Source organism: Danio rerio, chromosome 20 (assembly GCF_052040795.2).
Source record: "Danio rerio strain M-AB ecotype USA chromosome 20, GRCz13ab, whole genome shotgun sequence".
NCBI lineage: Eukaryota > Metazoa > Chordata > Actinopteri > Cypriniformes > Danionidae > Danio > Danio rerio.
The window spans coordinates 14,208,153-14,232,870 of NC_141040.1; the positions used below are offsets into that span (position 1 = coordinate 14,208,153).

The 24,718-nt window shown below is 38.1% G+C and overlaps 1 protein-coding gene and 2 long non-coding RNA genes across 4 annotated transcripts in view; 1 reads left to right on the forward strand and 2 right to left on the reverse strand.

Moving 5' to 3' along the window:
* Nucleotides 1-1,382: 1,382 nt before the first annotated feature.
* LOC137488623 (uncharacterized) lies at nucleotides 1,383-4,951 on the reverse strand. Its single transcript, XR_015518216.1, has 7 exons — nucleotides 4,775-4,951; nucleotides 4,563-4,670; nucleotides 3,212-3,295; nucleotides 3,037-3,091; nucleotides 2,862-2,937; nucleotides 2,611-2,787; nucleotides 1,383-2,275 (listed from the first exon to the last, which is right to left on the reverse strand). It is a non-coding gene; the product is annotated as an uncharacterized LOC137488623 (long non-coding RNA).
* A 6,625-nt stretch (nucleotides 4,952-11,576) lies between these two features.
* The window catches only part of ints7 (integrator complex subunit 7), a 122,504-nt gene continuing 109,362 nt past the window's right edge, over nucleotides 11,577-24,718 (reverse strand). The window contains exon 20 of the mRNA NM_173267.1: nucleotides 11,577-11,876. Within this exon, the coding sequence (NP_775374.1) occupies nucleotides 11,583-11,876 (294 nt within the window). The 3' untranslated portion in view covers nucleotides 11,577-11,582. The remainder of the gene's footprint in view (nucleotides 11,877-24,718) is intronic.
* LOC147839113 (uncharacterized) lies at nucleotides 14,364-20,048 on the forward strand. Of its 2 annotated transcripts, XR_015518231.1 has the most exons (4): nucleotides 14,364-14,568; nucleotides 15,505-15,851; nucleotides 17,954-18,901; nucleotides 19,106-20,048. It is a non-coding gene; the product is annotated as an uncharacterized LOC147839113 (long non-coding RNA). The 2 variants fall into 2 exon arrangements; XR_015518230.1 differs by lacking the exon at nucleotides 14,364-14,568 and having other exon boundaries at nucleotides 14,897-15,851.

Sequence of the window (24,718 nt, forward strand, 5' to 3'; positions counted from 1 at the left end):
AATCAAAATATGTCAAAAGAGGAGGGACAAAAACTTATTAAGCTTCATTTCATGCTAGATGACTTGTATATTAAAAAGGCCAAAGGAGCGTATGTGAGATCTAGAGCAAAGTGGCTGGAAGAGGGTGAAAAAAATAGTTCATATTTTATTAATTTAGAAAAAAGGAGACAAGAAAGGAAATCAATTAAACGTTTAATTGTGAATGATGTTGAACATTCAAACCATAAAGAAATAGCAAAAGAGGTATTCAAATTTTATTCTAAATTATATACATCTAATTTTCCCCTAGTATTTCTAATTCTTTTTTCCAGGATATAAAAGATCATATCCCTTCAATTGATACTGTATTTAAGGATGTGTGTGAATCAGACATATCCTTACAAGAGTTTGATACAGCCATTAAACACAGTAATCCTGGTAAATCACCAGGCCCAGATGGCTTAACAATAGATTTTTATAAATTTTTTTGGGATGACCTAAAATATCTACTGTTTGAAGCTTTACAGGAATGTATACAAAAAATGAGCTTTTACCAACCATGAAACAAGGCCTAATAATTATGTTACCAAAACCAAATAAAGATAAGAGATTGTTAGATAATTTACACGCCATAACTCTTTTAAATACAGATTATAAGATATTTACTAAAATGTGGCTTTTAGATTAAAAACTGGTTTATCACAAATCATTAGTGAGACACAGTCTGTTTTTTTAAAACATATAGGTCACAATAATATTAGGCTAATCCTAGATTTGATTGAATATGGATATCCAATTAAAGAAGATGGATTTGTTTTATTTTTGGATTTTTATAAGGCATTTGACATGGTGGAACACTCATTTATCTTTCAGACACTTAATCATTTTGGTTTTGGTCCCAAATTTATAAACATTATTAGAATGATTTATAAAGATATAAACAGCTCTGTATCTCTCACACAAGGTACAAGCCCACGTTTCCAGGTAAAAAGAGGCATTAGGCAAGGATGTGCCTGTTCACCGTTACTTTTTATCATGGTTGCAGAAATGTTATCTATTTTTATTAAAATAGGACATGTATCCGGTACTAATTTAGAAGGGAAACAGTTTATTATCAGTCAATTTGCTGATGATACACTCTCAGAAAAAAAGGTACAAAATTGTACCTTTTAGGGTACAAATGGCCCGTCACTGGGGTGGTACCCTTAAGGGTACAAATTTGTACCTCTATTTAAAGGTACAAAATTGTACCTTCTACATTTGTACCCTTTAAGGGACAATTTTGTACCCTAGACACTGAAGGTACAAAAATGTACCTTTTTATATTATATAGTATTTTCAGGGTACTGACCCAGGCATTTTGATCCATTGGTGACTGCATGCACAAATAAATAAATAAAATATTTTGGTTCACAGATGTCCATTTTTATTTACTAATGTAAAAATATTTCATTACAACTCACAACTGAATGTGTTGAGAAATAAAATTACACAGCAAGTATAAAGCAGACATGTAAAACAGTAAAAAGAACAATTTAGATAAGAATAAAAACTAAATAATCTACACTTAATACAAAGACCACAAGAAAACTGTTTAAGATTTATAAACCCATTACACAGGCTACATCAAGTACTGCACTTTATAAAGTCCAAAGTATTTGTCTTTAGTCAGAATACTCGGTCATAATAAATAATTTGTCATCAACATTTTCTCTGTATTTCAGAATAAAGGCAATGTTTCTCTATAAATTGCTTCAACAGTGCAGAAAACCAAATACATCAGTAGCCTCTTCCTCAACATCAGTAGATTACTCCTCATCATCCTCAAGTGGAGTTGTAATTTGTTGTAACACAATATGTGTTTATGCTTTTGATAAACATGACATGTAAAGCACTCATATCTGAAAAATGTTCTTTGATAGTCATTAGGACCACAAGTTATTTAAAAATTTGCTTTATGCATGAATGAGAGCAGTGTGCTGGATTAACTTGATGATTGTGATTATCCCAAGAGCATGTAGAGAAACAAAAAAACAAGGTTGATCCCTCTGGTAACTGGAGTAGATCGAGGCTTGTCACAGTCCACCGTTCATTCAAAATATTCCACTGCAGAAACATCAAGGTGTTCTTCTAATAAGATGGATATGTCAAAAATGTATATTCGTCCACATCATCAGCCCGGCCAATCGCAATCCCATCAACTCTGAAGACTGCCGTGACTCGTCTTGTTAACACAGTTGTCCAGTCGGTGGCCTCCTCCTGTACTTGAACTGTTGGATGTGGTGAAGATGGTTCACTGTAAATGACAAAGCAATAATTACATTAATATCAGTCACTCTATCACTGATGAAGAGAAAATCAACATGCATAGAAAGTAAAATAATTAATATTTAATGATTAAAAAAAAAGTATCACAGATTAAAAGACTAATATAAATTTCATTCATTCATTCAATTTCTTTTCGGCTTAGTCCCTTTATTAATCTGGGGTCGCCACAGTGGAATGAACCACCAACTTATCCAGCATATGTTTTATGCTGCAGATGCCCTTCTAGCTGCAACCCAGTATTACGAAACATCCAGACACACTTATTCACACACACATTTATACACTACAGACAAATAAGCTTACCAAATTCAGCTATAGCGCATGTCTTTGGACTTGTGGGGAAACCGGAGCACTTGGAGGAAACCCTCACGAACACTGGATAAATATGCAAACTCCTCACACAAATGCCAACTGACCCAGCCGAGGCTCGAACCAGCGACCTTCTTGCTGTACGGTGACAGCACTACCCACTGCGTCATCCTAATATAAAGAATATCAAGCATTATAAAATGCATTTATCACAGCATATACTAAACAGAAAACAACATACGCACCGGAGCACAACGAAATGTTGAAGTGTCTCGCTTAACAAGGCTGGCAACATGAGAAGTGCTGCTGTAAAATCAATTCCTGGAACATAAGATGTGGCATACAAACAAATATGAATGAATCCATCCAAAGCTAGAATTTAATAATAATAATCAAGTGGAGAAAGTTTAGAAAGAGTACCTTAGAGTCAGATCCATAGCATTCTTCAGTTGATCTCTCATCTTTCGATGAAAACCTAGAAAATAATTTTAAACATGTGGGTGTACATTTATTGTTGTTTGTAAGTAAAAACCTACAAATTTAAAATAGTATGTAAGCCATTAAAACCATGGTATAGATAATGAGACATACTTACATCTTGTAACTGAGCCATGCTTTCATATGACATGCCTTCACTGGTCTGATGCTGTTAGGCTGCATTCTGTTGTTCAATCTTGTCCTGTAAGACAATTGGAAACTTCAAAAACTTCTGGAAAGCAATAAGATAAAGCAATAACTATTTACTTATTTTGAGATATTAATAAAATAGGTAAAATAGCTCAAGGTACCAGTTTCAGAACAGATGAGACAAATTATTACATTAAAGAACAAAGTATAACTTAAAACGTCGATTTATACAACATGGTATGTTAATAATTCTACATTAACATAAGTATAACGTTAAACGATAGTAAAGCACCAACAATTCTGGACATGAGAGTTTGTGGACACTTCTCAACATTAATGTAACTTAGACACTGAAACGAAGATATGTACAAGCATACACACGCCACGTTTGTAACTAGCCACGTTTACATAATCAGTCGCTTTGCCGGTGACAAAATTGTGATTTTTCTTCACAAAATGGCGGTGTATATAACCGTCTAAAATTACATTTCAGCGGTCAACCGTGGCTAGAAAAATGGCCTCAAAATATAAAACATTATCGATAATTACAAATACCAGTATTAATAACAAAAGGTTTTATATCAAGGTATATAAGGACTTTAGTCGCGCGAGCTCCGGGCCACACCGCACATTACTCACAGGTCACGGCCCGATTCCGGTGCACGGATACGGCAGCGTCGCGCTTCTGCCGCCGCAGCTGGACCGAGTGTATTTTGTGTAGTGGTTTTCTTGGTTTTTCTCTTACTAAATCAAACTCAGTCTGGAGGTTATGAATATCAGAAGAATATACTTTATTGTCGACAACAAAGGAGAATTTTCAGGAGACCCCCAGTAGCATCTCTGTCTGAAAAATTCTGCCTCACTCCTGTTCTTGGCTTATTTAAATACCCTTTTACATCCGTTGTTTTCCTTTGTTCTCCATATATTACACAAGATACCTCCTAGTTTAACCCCTGACCCCAAATACCACCTCTGACATCTGTTTCCTGAGACACCTCAGGCTCTTTTACCACTCTCTTTTCATCCCTTCTTTTATGACCCCTAGTTGTTTCCTCAGGCCATTTCCCCTTTCCAATTGTTTTAATGGTATGCAAGTCTACAAGCAGATTATACACATATAACCTGAATATATAGATTAACTTCACACTCCAAAGAGCACAAAATCCACCTCATTTGCTAATTGGGTTGCGATTATATTCCGCCGTGGCAACACTTATTAATAAAGCAGTAACGTAACGTAAGATATAAGGCGCGAATACGTAACGTAGGCGACAAAGGGAACTTTTACACCGAGAAAACTAACAGCATATAGTACTCACCGTCTATAACGTTATGTCCCTCGGTGACTTCGATATCACATTGTATTAACTTCTTTAATAAGCTGCAGACATCTTAGCAAACTCCATCCTGCAGGCCAGCCCGGAGCACTTAAAGCGGGGGAAAGCCGAGACCGGAGAGTCAGACAAAATCAACAGAACACGGCTTCACATGTAAAAATGAGACTGAAAATATATCTGTAATACATTCTTACCTGAAAAGTGTGGACTCCAAAATAGACTTTTCTTTGAAAAGCGTGCGAAGTTCTGCGTAAACAGCCAGCATACTCGACGGACCGACTCAGTAACAAACACTACTATAACGTCTCAACAAGCCAAATTCTTAAAGAGACAGCAACATCACCACCTGTATGAAGATGCTGTCACTCTGCATGGATCTTATTCTACATCCCATATAGGCCTACTATAGGGTCTTAAACAGTAAGCAGACCAGTATTTACGTTTTTAATGATTAAAATTACATTCAATTATAAATTAAATTATTAACATTTTTGAGAAAAATGTAATTTAAATACATGAAAAAAATTTAATTATTAAAATATTTAATTCAATCAATTTATTTATTTATTATATTTTTAAATTATGTATTTTAGTATTAATGTTTAGTATTAATACATTTAAATTAGTGTTATATAGTGTCTTGATCTTATCATGAGCTGAGGGTACAATTTTGTTCCTATAGGGAAACAAAATATATAATTGTACCTTTAAAGGTGCCAAATTGGTCCTTTACGGTACAATTTTGTATCCAAATGTGCTATAAAAGGTACAAAAATGTACCTTTCAAACCTAAATCTGGACATTTGTACCTTTATAGCCCATTTGGGTACAGAATTGTACCCTAAGGACCAATATGGGACCTTTAAAGGTACAATTTTATATTTTGTTCCCTCTAGGAACAAAATTGTACCCTCATTGTACCTTTTTTTCTGAGAGTGTACGACACTTTTTTTTTGGAAAATGAAAAGCAAATTCCCTTAGCACTCCAGTGTATAAGAAAATTCTCAGAAGCTTCAGGTTTATGGTTAAATATGTCAAAGTGCGAGTTAATGGCCATCCATGATCACAACAATACATCATTGTATAATATTCTAGTTAAAAAGGAAAATAAAATTTAAATTAAATATTTAGGAATTTGGCTATCTAAAAAAACAAAAAAATTAAAAAATTTAAATTTTGACAGAAATTTAGATAACTGTCAATTAATATTAACCAGTTGATTACAGAGAGACAATCTTTGGTAGAATCTTGTTAACGAAAATAGAAAGCCTCTCTAGATTCATTTATCCATGTTTTTCCTTAGCAGTGTCAGCTAAAAAAGATAAAAGCAGTAAACAAATTGAACTTTGATTTTATTTGGAAAATGAAAAATCACTACATACGTAAAAGTGATATGATTAAAGATTATGAGGAGGGAGGTCTTAAAACACTAGACTTTGATATAATGAATGGGGCCATTAAACTTAAATGGCTACAATCTTACATTAAAAATTAATCTTCTTTTTGGTTTGAGATTCCAACACTTATATTTAAGAAATGTGGTGGTATTAATTTTTTATTACAGAATGATTTTGAATTGTCTAAACTTCCTATAAAACTTTCTGCTTTTCATCAACAAGTGCTATTACATTGGAAACTGATATTTAAACATAATTTTAGCCCTTATAACATATCTATTTGGAATAATAGGAGTATTTTGGTGAATAGAAAATCTTCTTTTATTGACGAATGGTGGAAGAATGGCATATGGTCAATAACACTTGTTATGGATGATTCAGGAAATATGTAGAGTCATGATGCTTTCTGTAGAAAATACCAAATAAGTTGTTCTCCTAAAAGATATGATAAAATTATTAAGAATATACCATTGCAAATGGTTAACCTTGTAAAGGAACAAATAAAATATTCAACGATAAATCCCAAAATAATTGATCTTAAGATAGAAAATGTTAACTTTACAGATAGAAAATGCTCAAACTAATTTTTGAGAGATTGTCTAACACAGTGTTGTTTTCCAGGACCTGTTAAGAGAGCTTATATTTTGTCTTATTATGATAAGAAAATTATTTATGATATCAGAAAAAGATTTCTTCCATATCCTGTTAATCCTAAATGTAAAGAAGTGCACTTTAAAATTATGAATACATATATCCTGCAAAAGAATTTCTAAGGTTAAAATTCAATATTGAGGACTCAAATGTATGCCAGTTTTGTAATGTAGATATAGAAACAATTGAATACTTGTTTTTCCAATGAAGACATTAAGAGAGATGAAAAGCCAAAAAGCAAGAAATCTATATTCATCATTGGATGATTTTGGTTTTATATTTTAAAGACTTTAACTCCCCTGCTACTTAAGTTTCTTTAGCATTTATTTTTTGTTAATTTTATTATTTTTTTTATTTATATATGTTGTATTATTAACGAGGATGGTAAGATTGTAATTGTATGCAATTTGATTGTTATCTCAGTCTTTTGTGTAATTCTAATAAGTATTAATGCCTTTCTGTTACTGTTCAACATTGTTAATAAAAAAAAAAACGGTACTACGTCATTGAGTGGGCGTGGCCTACCTGTAAATTTGCATAGGTCACGGATCATGCGCAAATTGTGAAAACAGCCGTTTGATTCAGATACCTGTACATAATCGCAGGGGTTTCGTGTCCATTGCCTTTTATATGCAGAACAAAATATAGCTCTCCTGATCGCAGGTGTTTCATGTGAAGTCAGTGTATGTTATATTAAACAAATTAACTTAAGATACCTCTCAGATTACATTAATACTGGTTTTACTTAAGATACCTGTCCCGACCCCAGGGCTTTTGTGTCAAATACTTTATATATCATATACAGTAACATCAGATACCTGTCCTGATCCCAGGGGTTTCATGTATGATCACTTTAATATACATTAACATCAGATACCTGTCCTGATACCAGGTGTTTCGTGTATGATCACTTTTATATTATAGCCTATAGGCTACATTAACATCAGATACCTGTCCTGATCTCAGGGGTTTCATGTATGATCACTTTAATATACATTAACATCAGATACCTGTCCTGATCCCAGGGGTTTCATGTATGATCACTTTAATATACAGTAACATCAGATACCTGTCCTGATCTCAGGGGTTTCATGTATGATCATTTTAACATACAGTAACATCAGATACCTGTCCTGATCCCAGGGGGTTCATGTATGATCACTTTAACATACATTAACATCAGATACCTGTCCTGATCCCAGGGGGTTCATGTATGATCACTTTAACATACATTAACATCAGATACCTGTCCTGATCCCAGGGGTTTCATGTATGATCACTTTACCATACATTAACATCAGATACCTGTCCTGATCCCAGGGGTTTCATGTATGATCACTTTAACATACATTAACATCAGATACCTGTCCTGATCCCAGGGGTTTCATGTATGATCACTTTAATATACAGTAACATCAGATACCTGTCCTGATCTCAGGGGTTTCATGTATGATCATTTTAACATACAGTAACATCAGATACCTGTCCTGATCCCAGGGGTTTCATGTATGATCACTTTAACATACATTAACATCAGATACCTGTCCTGATCCCAGGGGTTTCATGTCTGATCACTTTAACATACATTAACATCAGATACCTGTCCTGATCCCAGGGGTTTCATGTATGATCACTTTAACATACATTAACATCAGATACCTGTCCTGATCCCAGGGGTTTCATGTATGATCACTTTAATATACATTAACATCAGATACCTGTCCTGATCCCAGGGGTTTCATGTATGATCACTTTAATATACAGTAACATCAGATACCTGTCCTGATCCCAGGGGTTTCATGTATGATCACTTTAATATACATTAACATCAGATACCTGTCCTGATCCCAGGTGTTTCATGTATGATCACTTTTATAACATTAACATCAGATACCTGTCCTGATCCCAGGTGTTTCATGTATGATCACTTTTATATTAGTTAACATCAGATACCTGTCCTGATCCCAGGTGTTTCATGTATGATCACTTTTATATTAAATACAGTAACATCAGATACCTGTCCTGATCTCAGTTTTTTTGTGTATGATGACTTTAAATAAAAATATAAAATAAATATGAGTTATGTTAATTAACTAAGATCGAGAAAGAAAAATTAACCACGGTTTATTACAGAAAATGTGGTATTTATTTGTTTAAACATGACTGAATACCATTATTTTAAACTACAAAAGCACGGTTAATCTTACCACAACCATTATTATTTGGTTTAAAATGGAAGTACAAAAGCCCAGAGACAGTAAAACGGAGAAAAACGAGGTCAGCTGTTTTTTTCTAATGAATTCTTTAAAATATTGTAAGAACGGTCTTTAAACCACAGCGGTTCGAACTGTAGTTCGATCAGGCTTTAGTCCATGCCGTTTTGCTCCCTCTACAGATGCGCTGTAACATTGCGGGGCATAATTAAATGGATGGGGAACACCTGAGTCTAAAGGCATATTTATACTTCTGCGTCAAACACCGGCGTATGCTACGGCGCTGACGCATAGCCCTTCGCCGTGGCCGTCACTGACGTGCACCTCTCAAACAAGCCTGATTTATACTTCTGCGTCAGGTGACCGGCGTAACCCACGGCGCAGGCAACGCGCGTGGCTGTGCATTTATACTTCTGCGCGCTGTCTCTGTCGGTCTGCATTAATACTTCCAAAACGCTAGTTGGCAGTGAGGTGTAAATGTTCCTCTGTGTCGAGTTTCTTCGCTACTTTTTTGCTTTTCCTGAACACTTCCGGAATGTACAAGTGGCTCAAACTCGCTCATTTTGAGGCAGGAACCGGCGGACGTGCAACAACTTTAACTATGAGGTAAACACAAAACAAAACTTTCCATCCGGAGCTCCTTCACGGTACTCGCCATTCGCGCGGCTCTCGGTCCCGCCCAGACTCGTCAGCGCTACCAAGCCGACCAATCACGGAGCTTACGCTACGCATCGTTGCGAAGTGTAGTTACATTTTTTGAGAGGTGCACGTCAGTGACGGCGATGGCCACGGCGAAGGGCTATGCGTCAGCGCCGTAGCATACGCCGGCGTTTGACGCAGAAGTATAAATCAGCCTTAACTACACGTCGCAACGACGTGTAGCGTAAGCTCTGTGATTGGTCGGCTTGGTAGCGCTGACGAGTCTGGCGGGACCGAGAGTCGCACGAATGGCGCGAGCGATTGTTTACAAGTGTGGAGTCCCGTGAAGGAGCTCCGGATGGAAAGTTTTGTTTTGTGTTTACCTCATAGTTAAAGTTGTTGCACGTCCACCAGTTCCTGCCTCAAAATGAGCGAGTTTGAGCCACTTGTACATCCCGGAAGTGTTCAGGAAAAGCAAAAAAGCCACGAAGAAACTCGACACAGAGAAACATTAACACCTCACTGCCCACTAGCGTTTCAGAAGTGTTAATGCAGACCAACAGAGACAGCGCGCAGAAGTATAAATGCACAGCCACGCGCGTTGCATGCGCCGTGGGTTACGCCGGTCACTTGACGCAGAAGTATAAATCAGGCTTTAATAAGTGAGGGCTCTTTTATCAGCGTCCTGCCTCTGTTTGAGAGAGACTCTTCCAGCTAAGGGTTGGACGGAGACCAGCGGCATGAGAGTTGGCAGGGCGTTTTTGCCTAATGTTTGATCACAGTTGGCTTAAAAATAAAACTTTTTTAAAGTGACTTTTGGCTTCCCCCTCTTTTTTTCTTGTTTCGCCTCGAGGGCGTAACAGTTAATAACAGTGAATTATATTGTTTCATCACAGGTTGTGCCTCAATTAGTCTTGTTGTTTGCTTGTTTGTTTGTTTGTTTGTTTACTTGGCTTGTTTGCTGTAATGAATACACTTTTCATGCAAAGTTCTTAAAAATTACAGCAGCTCAAAACAAAATTTATATTAAGAGGTTCAGGGCTATGAGCCCAACAAAAGCAAACACTTTTCTCCATGATGGTGACTTTAGTCTATGTGGTCCACATATGTTTTATTAAGATAACTGGGCCACATTTGCCATATCTTCTCTGGGCCACATTACGCTAACAGCTACAATAGCCAGAGCTTACTGTGCAAAATATTTGCCAAAAGTGGAACACATGTGTCTTAAAGATAATTGGGCCACATTTGCACTTACATGTGTGAGCCACTGTATGTTTAGACCCAGATTACCCTTAAATGACTATGCCACATTTTTGCCAACTGTGGCCCACATTTGTCCTTCATCATTTGGGCCAAATTTTTAATTTTACACATGGGACACATTAGGCTCACATTCAGATTACATTTTGCCATGACAGCCAAATCTTTTCCTTAAATGGCCCATTTATGAATTTGAATCATTGGCCCCCTTTGCCATTGTACAGGTGGTCCACTTAAGGCTCACATTCTTTTTTGTCTGGGCTAAAGGAAGACAACCAGTGCCGCATAACTGCCTAAAGTGGCCCCACCCCCTGGCAACCGCAGAAGCTGTGAGAAAATATTATGAGTTTTTTGAAGACCACGACAAGTCAACTGATGTTTCGCTGAAACATTGACTTCAAATTATAAAACAGCATAGGTGTCACTTTAGCCCCCCTAAAACTTTTGCGATTAGCTTATAAACTGTACACTACTAAATGATCGCCTTAGTCCCCTTTAAATTTCATTTAAAAAATGGTAGTAGACTTCCGCTTGCAAGGAATCCACTTTATATACCTTTTCAGATAAGTTCTGGTGGTCCTCCGGCATTTTAAAGCACTGCCGAATTTTTGAACAAACTACACATTATCTATAATATAATAAATGCAGCTAGCAATGTAAATGAGTTATTTTATTACAAATGCAGGCCGATCATTTGTCAGCTGCAGAAAACAAAGAAAAAGTATACGTATTTATTATTACACAGTGACCAAATGAACCCTAATGCTGCTTCCAAACAAAAGTCCATGAGGAGAGCACCACAGAACATTATTATGCTGCAGTATGTATTGGTTGTGTTTTTATTGGAAGCGTGTGCTGATGTTCCTCTGGGCTGCAGGCTGCGGGACGTTCTGCTGCTGCTGCTGTAATTGATGCCGAAGCTGCTGGGAATATGGGTCTTCCAGAGACTTCACCGAAACAGTGTTTTTAGGGCCGGTCTTCCATTCAATCCCACTGGTGTCCACCACTGAGGCTTCAACAGATACCTGGTGTGTGCCCAGGATGGAGAAGTTGAGCAGGAACTGTGTGCTGAAGTAATCGTTATGAGGCTCTACTTTCTGTTCAATCTCGTTGGTTTTGGATTCCAGAGGAATCTAAAAACAAAAGTTGACAACAGGAGAGTGAAAAAATCTTTATTGTTGCAATAAACTCTTCATTCACCCTTCAATTCAATTCACTCATTCACAAGTTCTATCATCACTTGGCCATATGACTTGAAAAAATCTAAAAAAAAAAATGTATGGGATTTGAGAGATTACTGTCCCTCCATTGATAATTTATCAAATGTCCCAACCCTTATTTTTATTCTGTTGAGTATAAAAGTAGTTATTTTGAAGAATGTAGAAACTGGTTCCAAATTAATACTATGGGTGTCAATTATTATTGTTTTCCAACTTTTTTTCCTCAATAACTTATTTTATGTTCAACAAAAATCAAGTGAAAGATGAGTAAATAATGAAAGCATTTTCAGTTTTGGGTGAATTTTCCCTTCAAAACTTTTTCCAAGATTAAAATCAGCAAAGTGACTGAGAAAGAGTGGACAAAGCTTCTGATTCAAAGCTCTGATACAAGTTTTATTTGTGGAGAAAATTAAAAAGCACTGCAGTGTTTGGGTGTTCGGTGTTTATCTGAGATAATAAGTCTACCAAAATGTGTAAATTCCATACAAAATATGAAGCTGACAGGTCACTTCATCAAGTGACTCGCAGTGCACTTGCAGCATTCTGAAGCGCCCTGGAAGCTGCGAGCATGTCTGTGCCTCTATTGAAAATAACAAACTTGCAAACAGAAAAGACATAATTTGTTATCTCCAGCAGTTTGATCTACTTGAACAGACATGCTGGAATCATCTAATTTGTTGATAAAAGGGGTTGCGGATCCATTCCTTGGCAGTTTGTGGGTCCTTCACTGGGCCTTTCCCCTTCGCAAAGAAAATTTACAAAAACATCTATTTCTTACTCATTTTGCTAGCTTGTGGGTTAAATTTGGGAGCTCAAGTGACCGAGATGTAACCAAAAGGTCAATTTTAAAATGGAAGGGTTTTCAAAATAAAAGATCAGAGTTGGGTCATCAAAAGAAAAGCTAAAAAAAAAAAAGTTCATATTTAAATAACAAATAAAATGGAAATAATTAATGAATTCTTGTGTGGCCCACTACCAATCGATCTACAGCCCGTAGGTTGGGGACCACTGATCTACTATAAAATAAATAAATAAACAAATAATAATAATAATAATAATAATAATAATAATAATAATAATAAATATAGCTGCAAGCAGCAATTAAGGGGCCAAGCACTATTGGCCATAAGGTGGTGCTGCTCCAGACGTTTTTGAGTACTTTCAGGGCATGGGGTTGAAGATGCATACCATGTTTTGTAATGATATGTGAATGTGTCGGTAAAATATAGCATTTTTGGCCAAAAATCAAAATGGGCGACGCCCAAAAAGGCTGACCTGTGAAAATCAGACATCATTCGACTCGGCATGCTCTGCCGGATGTAATGAGACCAGTTTCATGAGTTTCGGACGAAAGGTTGAGACGTTATAAGCCAAAAAGCAAGTTTTTTTTGTATCTCCGGACCACTAGAGGGCAGTGTGCCGAAACTCCGCAATTAACCTTAGACTCTAGTTGTCATAACACACACCAAGTTTGGTGTGAATCGGTGAATGCGTTACAGAGATATCGCCTCAAGTCCATTTTTGCAAGTTCTTCGTTAAATTTGATCGCAAGTTAAACGAAAACGGTTGGTCAAATCAACTTAACTTCCATAACTTTTGGTTGGAATGGTCTGTAGATCATGTGATTCATTTTTGGTGAAAATCGGAGACACGGACTAGGACGAGTTCGATCAAATAGGTTTTACAAAAAATTTAAAATAGCGCGAAAAAATTCATGACGGAAAATGACGTCATAGGGTGGGTTTGAATCGGACTGAGCCAAGGAATCAGAGGAAAAAAGAATTTTGATTGTAGCCCATTCGGTTCAAAAGTTATGATGATAAACATACGTGAAAGTTTGGACAAGTGGTGGCGCTAGAGAGTTTGATTTTGAGACTTCATAATTGGCCTGATTAATGTTAATACTGGCCTCTATTATTGTGCCAAATTATACAACTTTCCCGCATACGCCTATATGGGCTGCCATTCAAATCCGGCGGAAGAAACGGAAGAATAATAATAATAATAATAAATATAGCTGCAAGCAGCAATTAAGGGGCCAAGCACTATTGGCCATAAGGTGGCGCTGCTCCAGACGTTTTTGAGTACTTTCAGGGCATGGGGTTGAAGATGCATACCATGTTTTGTAATGATATGTGAATGTGTTGGTAAAATATAGCATTTTTGGCCAAAAATCGAAATGGGCGACGCCCAAAAAGGCTGACCTGTGAAAATCAGACATCATTCGACTCGGCATGCTCTGCCGAATGTAATGAGACCAGTTTCATGAGTTTCGGACGAAAGGTTGAGACGTTATAAGCCAAAAAGCAAGTTTTTAGTATCTCCGGACCACTAGGGGGCAGTGCGCCGAAACTCCGCAATTAACCTTAGACCCTAGTTGTCATAACACACACCAAGTTTGGTGTGAATCGGTGAATGCGTTACAGAGATATCGCCTCAAGTCCATTTTCGCAAGTTCTACGTTAAATTAGTTCGCAAGTTAAACGAAAACGGTTGGTCTAATCAACTTGAATTCCATAACTTTTGGTTGGCATGGTCTGTAGATCATGTGATTCAATTTTGGTGAAAATCGGAGACACGGCCTAGGACGAGTTCGATCAAATAGGTTTTGCGAAAAATTTAAAATAGCGCGAAAAAAGTCATGACGGAAAATGACGTCATAGGGTGCGTTTGAATTGGACTGAGCCAAGGAATCAGAGGAAAAAAGAATTTTGATTGTAGCCCATTCGGTTCAAAAGTTATGATGATAAACATACGTGAAAGTTTGGACAAGTGGTGGCGCTAGAGAGTTTGATTTTGAGACTTCATAATTGGCCTGATTAATGTTAATACTGGCCTCTATCATTGTGCCAAATTATACAACTTTCCCGCATACGCCTATATGGGCTGCCATTCAAATCCGGCGGAAGAAACGGAAGAAGAAGAAGAAGAAGAATAATAATAATAAATATAGCTGCAAGCAGCAATTAAGGGGCCAAGCACTATTGGCCATAAGGTGGCGCTGCTCCAGACGTTTTTGAGTACTTTCAGGGCATGGGGTTGAAGATGCATACCATGTTTTGTAATGATATGTGAATGTGTTGGTAAAATATAGCATTTTTGGCCAAAAATCGAAATGGGCGACGCCCAAAATGGCTGACCTGTGAAAATCAGACATCATTCGACTCGGCATGCTCTGCCGAATGTAATGAGACCAGTTTCATGAGTTTCGGACGAAAGGTTGAGACGTTATAAGCCAAAAAGCAAGTTTTTAGTATCTCCGGACCACTAGGGGGCAGTGCGCCGAAACTCCGCAATTAACCTTAGACCCTAGTTGTCATAACACACACCAAGTTTGGTGTGAATCGGTGAAAGCGTTACAGAGATATCGCCTCAAGTCCATTTTCGCAAGTTCTACGTTAAATTAGTTCGCAAGTTAAACGAAAACGGTTGGTTTAATCAACTTGAATTCCATAACTTTTGGTTGGCATGGTCTGTAGATCATGTGATTACATTTTGGTGAAAATCGGAGACACGGCGTAGGACGAGTTCGATCAAACAGGTTTTTCGAAAAATTTAAAATAGCGCGAAAAAATTCATGACGGAAAATGACGTCATAGGGTGCGTTTGAATCGGACTGAGCCAAGGAATCAGAGGAAAAAAGAATTTTGATTGTAGCCCATTCGGTTCAAAAGTTATGATGATAAACATACGTGAAAGTTTGGACAAGTGGTGGCGCTAGAGAGTTTGATTTTGAGACTTCATAATTGGCCTGATTAATGTTAATACTGGCCTCTATCATTGTGCCAAATTATACAACTTTCCCGCATACGCCTATATGGGCTGCCATTCAAATCCGGCGGAAGAAACGGAAGAAGAAGAAGAAGAAGAAGAATAATAATAAATATAGCCGCAAGCGGCGATTAACGGGGTTCGAGCATTTGGCAAACTAATTGCCATTTAGGCAATTTAGATGTAGGACAACCCAACATTTAAGGCTGACCCTAAAGAAATCCATGATGTAATGTAATAAATGGTAAAAATATAAAGCCTACATAAATGAAGTGGTAACCTGGTACTAAATCAGCTTTTAAATGCAATAACAGAGTTTATGCCATGTCAAGATGTGATTCAGAATGATCTTTAATGGACATTTAGTGACTTTAAACCAACATTATGAGGTCTTGTGCTGTCATCTAGTGGTTTATATTAGTAATGCATGTTTAGATCCTTTGTGGAAGCATATGAACACACTGTGCTCTTCAGATAAATATATCAAGCTCATTTATGCACAAAAGTTCAATTGTTTTTCATAATTACTGATTTAGACAGTGCAGACATTTGTACAACATTGATTTTGTTCAATTTGAGCAAAAAAGCAGGGACGAGTTCCTAAAAGTATTGTTTGAAATAATGGTGAATAATAAATGGATGGTCTGAGTTACAGCAGTGGATTTCATGCCAAAGTGATCAGAATGTGCAGGCCTATCATATAATATGTCAGATCAAGTATATTTATGAAAAGCTGTCTACAATAAACACATATTATACAAATTATGGTCAAATAGCAATGGAAATTAGTGTTTTTGAGACCTTTTCTACTGTTATAGCGCCACCTATTGACCTATCTTCACAAAATGTTGCATGCTTGTTAAAAATCACATCTCAGATGTACATACCTGATTTCACGAAGTTTTGAGTTTTCCTTATGCATTTACATGCATTTAGGTCAATATAAGACACACCCCTTTTGTAAATGAGCCATTTATAGCTACCAAAAGAGGAAAGTTCAACTCATTTCAATAACTATTGATCTGCTCAGTTCAGAGATTCATACAACACTGGTTTCGTGGTGATTGAGCGAAAAACCAGGGACTAGTTCGCAAAAGTAGGTTTTTCATATATTAATTAATATTTAATAAAAAGATTGAGTGACATCAGTGCTTTTAGTGTCAGACTGTTCGGTATGAGCAGGCCTATCATATGTTATGTATTTTGTGTGGCTGTGCAAAACTTTATGTAATAACCAATCAATTACATTCTCAAAAAAACCAAAATCGCCCCCTAGTGGAGGATTTCTTTCAAAATTCTTACAGACCTCTAGGACCATGAGTCGAACATGCCCACCGAGTTTCGTTCCGATCACTCATCGTTAACCTAGTTTAATGGTTGTTTAATCTTAATTGGCTAATGGCGGCCATGTTTTTTGAGATATGCCAATGTCCTTATAGTATGTCATGACATGTTAGACAAAGACACTGCATGCCAAATTTCAAGCTGATTGGACAAATGGTTGTGAGGTTAGAGTAATTTTTATGTTTTTTAAGCTTTATAGCGCCACCATGTGGCCAAAGTTTGCGGGTTTTGCACTGTCACCTCAAATTGACCTTATACATTTGTGTACCAAGTTTGATAAAGATATCTCAATCCGTTCAAAAATTACAGCTACAATTAGCTTTTAGCTTACATTAGCATGTTACATTTTTGCGTACGGTTTCGCGTGAAATCAACATTTCAACTTTCTTTCAATAACTTTTGCTAGTCAGTGTCCAGAGAACATTTCTACACTGGTTTGGTTCAGATTGGGTGAAAACCCTAGGACTAGTTCGCAAAAGTAGGTGTCGGACAAATCGCTATGTAGCGGAAAAACGGTGCGTCGTAGAGAAAATCTGAGTCACTCCACTTTTGTTCGGGCTGACCCAAGGATTCCAAATATGTAAAGTTTTTGAGCCTACGACAAACGGTTTAGAAATGGCTGCCAAATTACTAAATTTTTTTTGTTTTTAGCGCTGTAGCGCCACCTATGGCCCGATTTTGACGAGCCTTTGGATCTGAGTAGCGGTGAGGAGTACTACCATCTGACCAAGTTTGAAGCCAATAGGCCTTACGGTTTGGCCTGGGCAATAGTGATTATGGCAGAAGTAAAATAATAATAATAATAATAATAATAATAAAAATTCTTACAAAAACAATAGGGTTTCAGCGCTTCGCGCTCGAACCCCTAAATATAGCTGCAAGCAGCAATTAAGGGGCCAAGCACTATTGGCCATAAGGTGGCGCTGCTCCAGACGTTTTTGAGTACTTTCAGGGCATGGGGTTGAAGATGCATACCATGTTTTGTAATGATATGTGAATGTATTGGTAAAATATAGCCTTTTTGGGCAAAAATCGAAATGGGCGACGCCCAAAATGGTTGACCTGTGAAAATCAGACATCATTCGACTCGGCATGCTCTGCCGGATGTAATGAGACCAGTTTCATGAGTTTCGGACGAAAGGTTGAGACGTTATAAGCCAAAAAGCAAGTTTTTAGTATCTCCGGACCACCAGGGGGCAGTGCGCCGAAACTCCGCATATAACCTCAGACCCTAGTTGTCATAACACACACCAAGTTTGGTGTGAATCGGTGAATGCGTTACAGAGATATCGCCTCAAGTCCATTTTTGCAAGTTCTACATTAAATTAGTTCGCAAGTTAAACGAAAACGGTTGGTCTAATCAACTTGAATTCCATAACTTTTGGTTGGCATGGTCTGTAGATTATGTGATTCAATTTTGGTGAAAATCGGAGACACGGCCTAGGACGAGTTCGATCAAATAGGTTTTTCGAAAAATTTAAAATAGCGCGAAAAAAATCATGACGGAAAATGACGTCATAGGGTGGGTTTGAATCGGACTGAGCCAAGGAATCAGAGGAAAAAAGAATTTTGATTGTAGCCCACTCGGTTCAAAAGTTATCATGATAAACATACGTGAAAGTTTGGACAAGTGGTGGCGCTAGAGAGTTTGATTTTGAGACTTCATAATTGGCCTGATTAATGTTAATACTGGCCTCTATCATTGTGCCAAATTATACAACTTTCCCGCATACGCCTATATGGGCTGCCATTCAAATCCGGCGGAAGAAACGGAAGAAGAATAATAATAATAATAATAAGAAGAACACTAACGAAAGCAATAGGTGCCTACGCACCTACGGTGCTTGGCCCCTAATAATAATAATAATAATAATAAGAACACTAACGAAAGCAATAGGTGCCTACGCACCTACGGTGCTTGGCCCCTAATAATAATAAGAACACTAACGAAAGCAATAGGTGCCTACGCACCTACGGTGCTTGGCCCCTAATAATAATAATAATAAGAACACTAACGAAAGCAATAGGTGCCTACGCACCTACGGTGCTTGGCCCCTAATAATAATAATAAATAATAATATAGCTGCAAGCAGCAATTAAGGGGCCAAGCACTTTTGACCAAAAGGTGGCGCTGCTCCAGACGTTTTTGAGTACTTTCAGGGCATGGGGTTGAAGATGCATACCATGTTTTGTAATGATATGTGAATGTGTTGGTAAAATATAGCATTTTTGGCCAAAAATCTAAATGGGCGACGCCCAAAATGGCTGACCTGTGAAAATCAGACATCATTCGACTCGACATGCTCTGCCGGATGTAATTAGACCAGTTTCATGAGTTTCGGACGAAAGGTTGAGACGTTATAAGCCAAAAAGCAAGTTTTTAGTATCTCCGGACCACTAGGGGGCAGTGCGCCGAAACTCCGCAATTAACCTTAGACCCTAGTTGTCATAACACACACCAAGTTTGGTGTGAATCGGTGAATGCGTTACGGAGATATCGCCTCAAGTCCATTTTCGCAAGTTCTTCGTTAAATTAGTTCGCAACTTAAATGAAAACGGTTGGTCTAATCAACTTGAATTCCATAACTTTTGGTTGGCATGGTCTGTAGATCATGTGATTCAATTTTGGTGAAAATCTGAGACACGGCCTAGGACGAGTTCGATCAAATAGGTTTTTCGAAAAATTTAAAATAGCGCGAAAAAATTCATGACGGAAAATGACGTCATAGGGTGGGTTTGAATCGGACTGAGCCAAGGAATCAGAGGAAAAAAGAATTTTGATTGTAGCCCATTCGGTTCAAAAGTTATCATGATAAACATACGTGAAAGTTTGGACAAGTGGTGGCGCTAGAGAGTTTGATTTTGAGACTTCATAATTGGCCTGATTAATGTTAATACTGGCCTCTATCATTGTGCCAAATTATACAACTTTCCCGCATACGCCTATATGGGCTGCCATTCAAATCCGGCGGAAGAAACGGAAGAAGAAGAAGAATAATAATAATAATAATAATAATAATAATAATAATAAATATAGCTGCAAGCAGCAATTAAGGGGCCAAGCACTTTTGGCCATAAGGTGGCGCTGCTCCAGACGTTTTTGAGTACTTTCAGGGCATGGGGTTGAAGATGCATACCATGTTTTGTAATGATATGTGAATGTGTTGGTAAAATATAGCATTTTTGGCCAAAAATCGAAATGTGCGACGCCCAAAATGGCTGACCTTTGAAAATCAGACATCATTCGACTCGGCATGCTCTGCCGGATGTAATGAGACCAGTTTCATGAGTTTCGGACGAAAGGTTGAGACGTTATAAGCCAAAAAGCAAGCTTTTAGTATCTCCGGACCACTAGGGGGCAGTGCGCCGAAACTCCGTAATTAACCTTAGACCCTAGATGTCATAACACACACCAAGTTTGGTGTGAATCGGTGAATGCATTACAGAGATATCGCCTCAAGTCCATTTTCGCAAGTTCTACGTTAAATTAGTTCGTAAGTTAAACAAAAACGGTTGGTCTAATCAACTTGAATTCCATAACTTTTGGTTGGCATGGTCTGTAGATCATGTGATTCAATTTTGGTGAAAATCGGAGACACGGCCTAGGACGAGTTCGATCAAATAGGTTTTTCAAAAAATTTAAAATAGCGCGAAAAAAGTCATGACGGAAAATGACGTCATAGGGTGGGTTTGAATCGGACTAAGCCAAGGAATCAGAGGAAAAAAGAATTATGACTGTAGCCCATTCGGTTCAAAAGTTATCATGATAAACATACGTGAAAGTTTGGACAAGTGGTGGCGCTAGAGAGTTTGATTTTGAGACTTCATATTTGGCCTGATTAATGTTAATACTGGCCTCTATCATTGTGCCAAATTATACAACTTTCCCGCATACGCCTATATGGGCTGCCATTCAAATCCGGCGGAAGAAACGGAAGAAGAAGAATAATAATAATAATAATAATAATAATAATAAGAACACTAACGAAAGCAATAGGTGCCTACGCACCTACGGTGCTTGGCCCCTAATAAGAACACTAACGAAAGCAATAGGTGCCTACGCACCTACGGTGCTTGGCCCCTAATAATAATAATAATAATAATAATAAGAACACTAACGAAAGCAATAGGTGCCTACGCACCTACGGTGCTTGGCCCCTAATAATAAGAACACTAACGAAAGCAATAGGTGCCTACGCACCTACGGTGCTTGGCCCCTAAATATAGCTGCAAGCAGCAATTAAGGGGCCAAGCACTATTGGCCATAAGGTGGCGCTGCTCCAGACGTTTTTGAGTACTTTCAGGGCATGGGGTTGAAGATGCATACCATGTTTTGTAATGATATGTGAATGTGTTGGTAAAATATAGCATTTTTGGCCAAAAATCGAAATGGGCGACGCCCAAAATGGCTGACCTGTGAAAATCAGACATCATTCGACTCGGCATGCTCTGCCGGATGTAATGAGACCAGTTTCATGAGTTTCGGACGAAAGGTTGAGACGTTATAAGCCAAAAAGCAAGTTTTTTGTATCTCCGGACCACTAGGGGGCAGTGCGCCGAAACTCCGCAATTACCTTAGACCCTAGTTGTCATAACACACACCAAGTTTGGTGTGAATCGGTGAATGCGTTACAGAGATATCGCCTCAAGTCCATTTTCGCAAGTTCTACGTTAAATTAGTTCGCAAGTTAAACGAAAACGGTTGGTCTAATCAACTTGAATTCCATAACTTTTGGTTGGCATGGGCTGTAGATCATGTGATTCAATTTTGGTGAAAATCTGAGACACGGCCTAGGACGAGTTCGATCAAATAGGTTTTTCGAAAAATTTAAAATAGCGCGAAAAAAGTCATGACGGAAAATGACGTCATAGGGTGGGTTTGAATCGGACTGAGCGAAGGAATCAGAGGAAAAAAGAATTTTGATTGTAGCCCATTCGGTTCAAAAGTTATGATGTTAAACATACGTGAAAGTTTGGACAAGTGGTGGCGCTAGAGAGTTTGATTTTGAGACTTCATAATTGGCCTGATTAATGTTAATACTGGCCTCTATCATTGTGCCAAATTATACAACTTTCCCGCATACGCCTATATGGGCTGCCATTCAAATCCGGCGGAAGAAACGGAAGAAGAAGAAGAATAATAATAATAAATATAGCTGCAAGCAGCAATTAAGGGGCCAAGCACTTTTGCCCAAAAGGTGGCGCTGCTCCAGAAGTTTTTAAGGACTTTCAGGGCATGGGGTTGAAGATGCATACCATGTTTTGTAATGATATGTGAATGTGTTGGTAAAATATAGCATTTTTGGCCAAAAATCGAAATGGGCGACGCCCAAAATGGCTGACCTGTGAAAATCAGACATCATTCGACTCGGCATGCTCTGCCGGATGTAATGAGACCAGTTTCATGAGTTTCGGACGAAAGGTTGAGACGTTATAAGCCAAAAAGCAAGTTTTTAGTATCTCCGGACCACTAGGGGGCAGTGCGCCGAAACTCCGCAATTAACCTTAGACCCTAGTTGTCATAACACACACCAAGTTTGGTGTGAATCGGTGAATGCATTACAGAGATATCGCCTAAAGTCCATTTTCGCAAGTTCTACGTTAAATTAGTTCGCAAGTTAAACGAAAACGGTTGGTCTAATCAACTTGAATTCCATAACTTTTGGTTGGCATGGTCTGTAGATCATGTGATTCAATTTTGGTGAAAATCGGAGACACGGCCTAGGACGAGTTCGATCAAATAGGTTTTTCGAAAAATTTTAAATAGCGCAAAAAAATTCATGACGGAAAATGACGTCATAGGGTGGGTTTGAATCGGACTGAGCCAAGGAATCAGAGGAAAAAAGAATTTTGATTGTAGCCCATTCGGTTCAAAAGTTATCATGATAAACATACGTGAAAGTTTGGACAAGTGGTGGCGCTAGAGAGTTTGATTTTGAGACTTCATAATTGGCCTGATTAATGTTAATACTGGCCTCTATCATTGTGCCAAATTATACAACTTTCCCGCATACGCCTATATGGGCTGCCATTCAAATCCGGCGGAAGAAACGGAAGAAGAAGAAGAAGAATAATAATAATAAATATAGCTGCAAGCAGCAATTAAGGGGCCAAGCACTATTGGCCATAAGGTGGCGCTGCTCCAGACGTTTTTGAGTACTTTCAGGGCATGGGGTTGAAGATGCATACCATGTTTTGTAATGATATGTGAATGTGTTGGTAAAATATAGCATTTTTGGCCAAAAATCGAAATGGGCGACGCCCAAAATGGCTGACCTGTGAAAATCAGACATCATTCGACTCGGCATGCTCTGCCGGATGTAATGAGACCAGTTTCATGAGTTTCGGACGAATGGTTGAGACGTTATAAGCCAAAAAGCAAGTTTTTAGTATCTCCGGACCACTAGGGGGCAGTGCGCCGAAACTCCGCAATTAACCTCAGACCCTAGTTGTCATAACACACACAAAGTTTGGTGTGAATCGGTGAATGCGTTACGGAGATATCTCCTCAAGTCCATTTTCGCAAGTTCTACGTTAAATTAGTTCGCAAGTTAAACGAAAACGGTTGGTCTAATCAACTTGAATTCCATAACTTTTGGTTGGCATGGTCTGTAGATCATGTGATTCAATTTTGGTGAAAATCGGAGACACGGCCTAGGACGAGTTCGATCAAATAGGTTTTTCGAAAAATTTAAAATAGCGCAAAAAAATTCATGACGGAAAATGACGTCATAGGGTGGGTTTGAATCGGACTGAGCCAAGGAATCAGAGGAAAAAAGAATTTTGATTGTAGCCCATTCGGTTCAAAAGTTATCATGATAAACATACGTGAAAGTTTGGACAAGTGGTGGCGCTAGAGAGTTTGATTTTGAGACTTCATATTTGGCCTGATTAATGTTATTACTGGCCTCTATCATTGTGCCAAATTATACAACTTTCCCGCATACGCCTATATGGGCTGCCATTCAAATCCGGCGGAAGAAACGGAAGAAGAAGAAGAATAATAATAATAATAATAATAAATATAGCTGCAAGCAGCAATTAAGGGGCCAAGCACTATTGGCCATAAGGTGGCGCTACTCCAGACGTTTTTGAGTACTTTCAGGGCATGGGGTTGAAGATGCATACCATGTTTTGTAATGATATGTGAATGTGTTGGTAAAATATAGCATTTTTGGCCAAAAATCGAAATGGGCGACGCCCAAAATGGCTGACCTGTGAAAATCAGACATCATTCGACTCGGCATGCACTGCCGGATGTAATGAGACCAGTTTCATGAGTTTCGGACGAAAGGTTGAGACGTTATAAGCTAAAAAGCAAGTTTTTTGTATCTCCGGACCACTAGGGGGCAGTGCGCCGAAACTCCGCAATTAACCTTAGACCCTAGTTGTCATAACACACACCAAGTTTGGTGTGAATCGGTGAATGCGTTACAGAGATATCGCCTCAAGTCCATTTTCGCAAGTTCTACGTTAAATTAGTTCGCAAGTTAAACGAAAACGGTTGGTCTAATCAACTTGAATTCCATAACTTTTGGTTGGCATGGTCTGTAGATCATGTGATTCAATTTTGGTGAAAATCGGAGACACGGCCTAGGACGAGTTCGATCAAATAGGTTTTGCAAAAAATTTAAAATAGC